The sequence below is a fragment of the Tetranychus urticae genome, chromosome 1 (genome assembly GCF_039701765.1).
Source record: "Tetranychus urticae isolate SD_2017Ah chromosome 1, NJAU_TeUrti_SD_1.0, whole genome shotgun sequence".
Taxonomy (NCBI): Eukaryota; Metazoa; Arthropoda; class Arachnida; order Trombidiformes; family Tetranychidae; genus Tetranychus; species Tetranychus urticae.
The window spans coordinates 28337179-28346655 of NC_142958.1; the positions used below are offsets into that span (position 1 = coordinate 28337179).

Below are 9477 nucleotides of genomic sequence, written 5' to 3' on the forward strand. Positions count from 1 at the left end.
CATAATAAAAATGACCATCCAAGATGAAATGATATCAGCTAAAGGTAGACAAAAGATTGAACAAGAAAAATAATCAATAAGTTAACCAATAAATTTGGGTTTGACTAATGGAAAGGTAATAAAATCAATAAATGAAATCACGTTAAAAATGAAAAATATAAGGTACAATTGAATTTTTAATCAGAAATTGTTTGTCTTTCAATTCTATGTTACATTTATTAATTCGCTTTTGTTTGTCGCAATTATTAAAGTTAAACTGAGATTTGGATTGTCCAAGATTGCAATTTAGCAATCATAAATCTACATAAATACTATTTTATCTTTTGTCATTAATCTCTTTCCGTAATCTCACTTAATCAATCAGTAAATCGGACTGGTAATCGATGGCAAACAGCCATTTGGACGTTCAACTACCAACTAGTTTGATTATTGGATATTACATTAATTAACTTGATTGTTAAATTATTGAATAACAGAACAGAGAAGAAAACGATAATAATATCAAAAAAAAGAAATGAAATCGGAAAAGAGATTGAAATAACATGATAGTTTGTAAGAAAAAAGAAAAGGAAGAAACAACAGAAAAATGAGTGGAAAAGAGGAAAACATAAATCAACACAATTTAGTTCAATGGGAAGTAATTAGAGTTAAATTGTAAAATCTAACATAGGATTTTTGTAAACTATGATTAGTCGGTTTAAACTCTAATTAATTTTTGATTAGAGATTGTTTTTTGTTTTTCAGATTGCTTTAGATTGTTTGGGCTTGGCAAAAGGAAAGAAAAATTGAGATGAAATTTTGGTATTGACTCTCAATGATGATCACTTGATATGATGATCCAATTGATTACAATCAACAATTGAGTTAATTGTTGGTGAAAAGAGGTAATAGATTCTCGGTGTTGCAGCTTTTCCAAAGGAGAGATAGAGAATAGAAGAGAATGGAAAAGGAAAGAATGGAAACAGAGTTGACAGTATAAATGAATACACATATTGATTCACAATGACTTTGATTAGTTATAATTGTTTCCATTCTTTGTTGCTTGCTCAATCCAAGAATCAATGATTACAGATTAAATCAGAGGAGCATGATAACGATCATGTCAGCAGCTTTCAAACAAATCCCCAGCATTCCAACGTTTTCACCACAAAATCTTGGTTCTTTGATAGTCGAGGATTGCCAAAGGTTTGACATGGATTACTACTTCCATGGTAAAGGTCACCATCCAGCCAAAGACCAAAGCTACCACTAGAATAGAAAAAGAGAAGAGAAAAAAAACGAAAATCAATAAAAAATTCAAGTAAATTTTAACCAGAAAATGAGTCAATCGTTACATCAAAAAATGAATCCAGAGGAAGAAACAAATTGTGAAATTTATACTTTGATGATCCAAAAGTTGGATCAATATTATATTTGATCATTTCAATGAGTAATGGACAATGATAATGAATAATACAAACAATGAATATTAAGGTTGGGTTTCAAATTGTTGGTTAAAGGAGAGAGCAAATCTTAATTATGCCTTGTGTTATCATGAAGATGTTGTCAGAGTTGAGGTCAAGGGAAATGTAAAACTGGTCAAGACTCTGGTCTTACTAGCAATATAATTTACTTTTTACCCATTGATTCAACTTTCTTCAACTCGACCTTGTTATTGTTTCAACATTAAACCCAAATTATAGTCAATATTTCCATGAACAAAAAAGTGAATAAATATTGCCACTTGAAACACAGAAAAGTTTTGATTAATAAATGATAATGATCGTTATAATGATAATATTTGTTTAGGAAAAACCAGACTAAAGTAACAAGCGAAAAATTGGATAAAACAAATTCTCAACTCTTTACATCTTTTTTTTCCCTATGAAATGATAGTTGGTTAATGATGATGATAAAAGTTGAGTTCACGAAAATTCCATGTAAATCAAGAAAAATTATTACAATTGGAGTTGAAACTTGCAATGCAACATAAATCTGTCTAATCAAATTATAACCAAGTTTTCCATGTAAATTGAATTTTCAATCTAAACAGATTATGATTCAATTGTAAATCATAATTGTTCAACAATGATACAATCATCAAAAACAAAGTGTAATAAAATTGTTGACAGTTATTGCCTCAATTAAGAAGTGAATTCAATTGAGCGGCATGTTAATTAGATTTGCTGTTGATTAACAATTTTCTTCTTGATTAAGATTCAAGATAAATTAGTCAAAATGGATTTGGTAACATATGGATTAAACTGGTAACTATTTACATTTTCAACGTCAACCGATAATGATCAATCAAAGGAAAAGACAACGAAAAGGTGACAAAAAAAGTTCATTATTCAGAAATGACAGGGAATAGAGAGAGAAGAAAAAAAAGTTGAAGAAAAAAAGAGGATTCAAGATAAAACTCTTTGCAGGCAAAAAAGAGGCTTTTCATGATAATTAGTTGACAGCAAAGTCGTTATTCAGGCTATTCTGGATATTGGGTAAAGTTGAGTTTGCTTAAATTACTGTCAATTAATTGTTTAGGCCAGGTTAATAGAGATGAGAAGTTTGTGACTGTGAATGTTAACATGGTAAAATAAATAGGATGGGATGAGGAAAGTAAAACAATGAATAAGGTTAACTCATCAAGTATCATCATTGATATAATAATAAGAGTGATCAAGAGCATTGCAATGATCATGGTGATCATGTTGAAATGGCAAGCGAAGCATCTGAACAAATAAGAGATGATTTGAGGTAAAATCATCATCGACATTATCAAGTTTGTTACTTTTTCTTCCTGTTAATGTTTATTCAAACTGGAGTCTTTTTTTTTGGGTTCGGGCTCGTTCATCATTACAATCAGTGACAGGTTTGCTTTACATCAATTTTGACAAAGTGTTTGACTCTTGATAAGGTGACTTGAGATGATTACATTTTGATGGAAATTACAAATTGTCTTTTGACATTGATAAACCATTTTTTTGGCAAATCAAAAGATCTGGGATTGAATCTGAGGAAAGGTAAAATTGGGTTTCTTAACTGTATCTCAGTCCATTATTTTTACCAGGAAAAAAATGGCATTCTCTAGGTTTGACTTCCTGAATTATTTAGGTAAGCTTTCAAATGATTAACTATTGATAGGTTAAAAGGTAAAAGATTGGACAGAAGAAGAAGAAGGAGAAAGGAAAAATGAAAAAGATTGAAATTGCGGGTTAAAATTGAAATATTTGGCCAGTTGTTTGCAATTGCAATTTAACCTGACACTTATTGTTATTGATAAAGTTGACTTGAAAGCTTGTCAGTTGGGAAAAGAGTTGAACGAGAAATGCAATAATAATCAAGTAATTAAGCGTTTCTTAAATGCAAAATAGTAGAAGGTTGCAAGTTAATCAATCAAATGATTCGGGATTACATAATTTATCACTCAGCAGCTATTGGACCAACAGATAATTCAATTGAGTCTATTGATAGAGTTATTAGAGTGTTAATGTAATTATTAAATCATCATTTGTGTGTTGTTTTTTTTTCGCCAACAGACTAACATTGAACTTTGTTTTGCCGGGTAAAGGCTTTTATCGAGATCAAGAACACTCTTCGTCTATCAATAACACATTTTATCTACACAATTAATACATAGTATCAACGGTAACAGGGTAAGGAAAGAGATGAAAGGAAAAGCTTTATTTCATGATAAATTTTGTATTCTTGCTATTCTTTTTCGTTCCAAGTTTATCAGCAAATTGTCAAGGTTAACTATTGTTGAAATGCTTTATCTCACAAATACAATCAAATGACAAAAATATTTGCATAGACTTGAAACTGGTAAATGTTGGAAAAAAAACATATGGAATTTTTAGATCTTGTAGTGAATAGTGATCGAGTTATGAAAGATTCAAAATGTTATAATAATGGTTGCAAGTTTAAGCTGAATGGAACAATTGATTGATTGATTGAAGGCAGCAGCCTATGAAATAACAAAACTGTGCACATGTAATTAACTTGAAGCATAATATGATGGTTTCTCCTTTTGTTTTTTTACAGTCAACCGCTAACATTACAAGGATTAAAAAAATCAATGCAATTCATTTGCATTGACATTAAATTGACATGAAATTTCTTCCAAGAATTGTTAGTCTTCAACATATTTAAGACATTTTTTTACACAATCAACAAATAACCAAAGCTAACCATATTGTTATAAGAAAGTGACTCGGTTGATACTGAGCAGATAATGAATGAAACAATAAACAAATAAAAGGAAATTGAAAAAAAAGGTAAAGAGTTGAGTAAAAACCCAGATAGAACATATTGCATATTGACAATAGAATAGCATTGAAAACAAGTCAATATTGAGATAATAATGGAGATGTAATTTATAATGGATTCAATAGTAACAATAATTTTATAAGGATTCATAATATGATGTAAGGATAGAGGTTAGGGAAGGTAAGGAAATAGGTAAGATTGCAAAGATAGAAAGACTGAAAAGGATGGGAAAAAATGATGAAACTTACTCTCCAGCACCAAATGCAATACTTTCTGTGTCACCCTTAATAAAATAAACATTATCACCAGTCCACCTAAAGCACCTGAATTCAGGGTAAAATGAGAATAGAAAGGTTTCACCAGTTCCATAGAAGTGATCACTTGTTCTTAAAGATGTGGAAGTAAGGGCTCCAAATACGGATCCATCGGTGTCTTGGATAACCAGAAGAACTGGATTCTCATAATTAACCATATTTCGATAAATGGTTTTCAAACTGAAACCATGTTTAGATGTAGAGTAGATCAAAGCCCATGAGTATCCTTCAGTGCGAGCTGGCAGGTGACGAGCCAACTCTCGTCTACGATCTTCCGTTAGAATATCTGATTCACCGATTAGATCTGGAAGAGGAAATTCAATGGGCTCCTTGAAGGGCAATCCTTTCTTACACTGACCAATTTGTGAACACATTGAATGTTGAGAATAATAAAAGGAACAAAAAAAAGCAAAACAAGAAACAAAAATAAATATGTGTGAATATAAATTTAAAGGAAAAGCGTTTCAACAGCAATAACAATTACAGATATTGATGGGGCTTGGGGCCAACTGAGTATAAGACATATTTGAGCATAAGCATTACCACTTTTGATAGTTTACCAGTTAAGATGAAAGGAGAAGCTTAATGCTTTGATGCTGAAAAAAAATAACAAATCAATAAAATTTCTGTTGTTAAACCATCAGGTGTCACTAGGTGAGATTCGATGATAAAAGCCAATAGATGGCTCTGATGGATAAACCCAAAAAATTATTCAATAATTTTGTTTTGCTAATGATAATTTTGCGGCTCAACAGTTGAATAAATTAAGCTATTAAAGGGCTGTCTGGTTCTCTATCTGCATCATTAACAATTGTCAAACTAATGGGATGTTTACATTTTTTACTATTTCATTTGTGTCTTCCAACATCAACATCACTCCAAATGCTCGTTCTGTAGGAATGATTATTGTTTTTCTCCTGTTAATTTGATTTTTTCCTATCTTGATATTTACTTATGAAAACTGTTCAGCATGTAACTTGTTTTCATTTAATACCGGCAATCACTCTTTATTTACCGTAATATTGTGTAATGTTGATAGAGATTCCAGGAATTAATCTGGAATCAAATGGATATGCTTTACCAAACAGGATAAAAACAACTTCAATAGGATCTTAATGCTAAGTACACCTCGTTCTCAACTAGATGAGATGGAACAGTCGTTATGAAGTACATAAAATGTATTCCAAAAAATGGCATTGTACTCATTTTTATGGTAACAAGTGTAGCTAAAATTTTCTTGTTTTCTGATCTTAGCTTTCCATTATAGTTAAGAATAGATCAGGGGTAATCCTGGTTAAACCTATGGAAGCTAAAAGTGATCTAACTGAAAGATAAATGAAGGCCTGTAAATATCGTAGCTTAAAATACAAGAAGTAACCGTTAAATTGGCGATTCCGATTAAAGTGGGCAGAAAGATTTAGGGAAGTTTAGAAATTATTCAACTTTTTGATGATACATATTTAATGGTTATAAAAGATTGTAGATAACAACTATGATCAACAGTTAAAAACAAAGAGAGAACTGATAAAGGAAGCATAAACAGAAATCATTTCAAGCTAAGCATCTAATCTGGAATAATACGATTTGACGTGGTAACTGAAATAACTTTTAGGGTCGATGTAACAACCGATTCACTAGAAAAGTTATAAACACAAGATTCAGCATTAGTAATCTCGATAGAAATAGAAATAGAAACGACATTGATTTAATCATGACAGAGTAGATCAGATTTGCAGTTTTAGTCATCATTTTTCAACTTAGAATTATGTCTCATGAAAAATCTTTCACCAAAGAGATTAATTGTTGACTACGTTGACTCATTTTTTGTTTTTAAATGCGTACATTTTTCACCATTGTGACAATAGAATCGCGATAAATTCATTCATTGTGTAATAAGTTATTACTAATAACTTGATTTAGGATCATAGTTTTGTTTAATCTTTTCTAAATTAGTTCCTTTGATTTGGCAAGACCGTAATTACCACAGTCAACAGAGAGCCATCAACCAATGATAGATTATGAATAAATGGCAGGTTACATCACTGGAAAAATCGGTAATATTTTGCAGAGATCTAAAGTCACAAGTCGGTTTCAAAAAACTGTTGTTAATAACTAATGACAACATTATGTGCTCCTAAGTTGGCTTGATATTATATGACTTGAGAATCGAAGGTGATAACTCTGTTGGGCCACCACTTAAAGGATCTTTACCAGTAAATGATTTTGGAAAAGCGATAACTTCCCGAATTGACGAAGCATTGCACATTATACGTATCAAACGATCCAGGCCTAATGCGATGCCACCATGAGGAGGAGCTCCTGATCGTAGAGCATCGAGGAAGAATTGTAGCGAAGAGTAATCCACTTTTAAAATGTCTTTTAAAATATACTCTTGAACATTGGCATCATGAATTCGCATGGATCCACCGCCAACCTCTTCTCCGTTAAGCACGAGGTCAAATTGGTCACCAACCACTTGTAATGGGTTTGAATAGAGCTTTTCAAGTTGATTAGCTTTGGGCGCGGAAAAAGGGTGATGTGAACTTTCAATGGTGCCATCGAGCTCGTTTTTGGTGAAAAGTGGGAAATCAACGATCCAAACAAAAGAGTTATCAAGACAATTGGAGATGTTATTTTCTGCAATGCACTTAATACTAAGATTTCTGAATTTACCCATGAACCGTCTCTGAATAGGGAAAAAGATAGATTAGAAAGTTTAATATAGTTGATAGCTACAAATCTAAAATATAATTGTAGTTAAAAAATAATCTTACAATTTCAGCGCTATCCCCATAAGCTACGAAAAGGTAATCTCCTTTATATAATTTCATTTTTTGCGTGATACAGAATTTTATTGGCTCATCAATTTTGACATTGTCTTCTCTGTCCAACGTCCAGCAATCAGGGTCATTTATTTTAAGTCCGATCACTTTACCTTCGAATGATAAATCTTCAGCCACGCTCAAACTTAGCTGATAAAGCTTTGACTCTAGGTTTTCCTGAAGAAAAGACGAGATACTTGTCATTAGTAAGTGAAAACATAGGAATTTATTATAACTTACATCAACTCCATTGGGAATGGCAAGTCCAATCGCGGGTCTTTTGATAATGTCTTCCAAAGGAGTTGTGAGATCATGTAACTATGAGAAGAAAAATGAACAAGATAAGTTGATAGTAGAATATGATGGGAAATATTCACTCACCTCAATGTCACTTCTTAAATCGGGTTTATCCGATCCATATTTTTGTAAGGCCTGATCGTACGATATTCTTGGAAATGGTATTGTTATTGAGCCTGCAAAAGAAGGCCAAATGGCAACAAGTAATGCTTCAATAAGATCTATGATTCCATCAGTATTTGTAAAAGACATTTCAAGATCTATCTGTTTAAACCAACGAAAACAGTAAATAAAAGCAATATTATCGGGATGTGAGCAACCAATAGTAAAGTCAAAATGTTCAAATTTCTTGACTCATACCTGTGAAAATTCTGGTTGACGATCTGGTCTTGAAACTTCATCTCTCATGCACTTAGCAATTTGAAAATACCTATCTAAACCGCCAATCATCAAAAGTTGTTTAAAAATTTGGGGACTTTGGGCTAAGCAATAAAATTTGTTATGATCATGTGTTGGCACAATAAACTCATGAGCACCCTAAGAAAGATAAAGGAAAAGCATAAGTAAATCAATAGATTAATAAACGGTATAAACTTAACCAGATTGTGAATATACTTACTCCAGGTGTATGTTTTTGAAGCAATGGTGTTTCAACTTCAATAAATCCTTCTTGATGGAAAAAATTTCTAACGTTGTTCATTATTTGACTTTTCAAACGAAGATTTGAACTGATTGCTTTGTTTCTTAGGTCAATATAACGATACTTCAATCTATCTGATTCTTTGGTTATCAAAGCTGGAAAGGTTCTTTTGTTGATTACTTCAAATTGGTCAACCAAAACCTCAATGGCTCCTGTTTTCATTTTGTTATTTTCTTGTCCTTTGGGACGCTTTGTAACTGTTCCTTCAGCTTTAATGACTGATCCAATTGGTAACTTTGAGATAGGAGCATGACTTTGCTTGAAAATTAGCTGTGTATCACCATAGGCATCATTGACAACAAGGAAAACAGCTGAACCATGAGTTCTAATATGTTTGATCCAACCATGAAGAGTAACTTTTTTACCAATATCTGATTCCTTCAAGTCACCACAATTGTGTTGCCGCAAAGTGAAACGGTTAACCTCACTTAGTCCCCAATTATAACGAAATGACAAATGTACAGGTGATCTTGTTAAAGAATGCAGAGATTTACAAAGCTGGTAACTAAATTTATTCATTTTATCGACACAAATTCATATTCAATAAACAATGTTTATTTTCAAAGTTGTTTACCAAAATGCGGTAGTAGAGTAAAAACATACAATACAGATGGCGTTAGCTAACTGTTAACTGAATCAGCCGGTAAACATTTTGATTTGAAATAGAAACCGCAGCCAGCCAATTCATTGACGAATGGCGGATAAGAGTAAAAATATTCGTTGGCGGATGCTTAGCCGGCTAAGCCGGCGCTACAAAAAATCGGCGCTAAATCCGTTTAGCTATTGAATTGATTAAAAAAAATCAGTTTGATTCATAATTTCAGGTAAACAAATGACACAAAAATCATAATCATCATAATTATTAGACAAAAAATCAAAATTTTCATGAATATAATTGAGCATAGTTAGTCGAATTGAGTTTATCAGGAGCTAATCGTAATGAATGCTACAAAATCGTAAAATTTTTTTGAAAAAAGTTTGTCTGATTCTCCCTGAATGGCTCTTTAGTCACTCGAGCCATACAATCTTCTGCGGATTTCGAGCCGACTCAGCCAGCAGATACATGGCTCTGGCTAAGCCATCATAAGCGTGGCGGATA

At 32.1% G+C, this 9477-nt stretch overlaps 2 protein-coding genes across 2 annotated transcripts; both read right to left on the reverse strand.

Moving 5' to 3' along the window:
* Positions 1–158: 158 nt before the first annotated feature.
* Positions 159–5157, reverse strand: mtd (TLD domain-containing protein mustard). The gene is made up of 2 exons (XM_015937823.3): positions 4494–5157; positions 159–1248 (listed from the first exon to the last, which is right to left on the reverse strand). The coding sequence occupies exons 1-2, from the start codon at positions 4931–4933 to the stop codon at positions 1113–1115; spliced, it is 576 nt and encodes a 191-aa protein (XP_015793309.1). The 5' UTR covers positions 4934–5157; the 3' UTR covers positions 159–1112.
* Positions 5158–6474: 1317 nt separating this feature from the next.
* AspRS-m (aspartyl-tRNA synthetase, mitochondrial) lies at positions 6475–8956 on the reverse strand. Its single transcript, XM_015937848.3, has 6 exons — positions 8298–8956; positions 8039–8215; positions 7763–7942; positions 7622–7699; positions 7334–7558; positions 6475–7245 (listed from the first exon to the last, which is right to left on the reverse strand). Exons 1-6 carry the CDS (start codon positions 8895–8897, stop codon positions 6694–6696), a joined length of 1812 nt encoding a protein of 603 aa, XP_015793334.1. The 5' UTR covers positions 8898–8956; the 3' UTR covers positions 6475–6693.
* Positions 8957–9477: the final 521 nt, after the last annotated feature.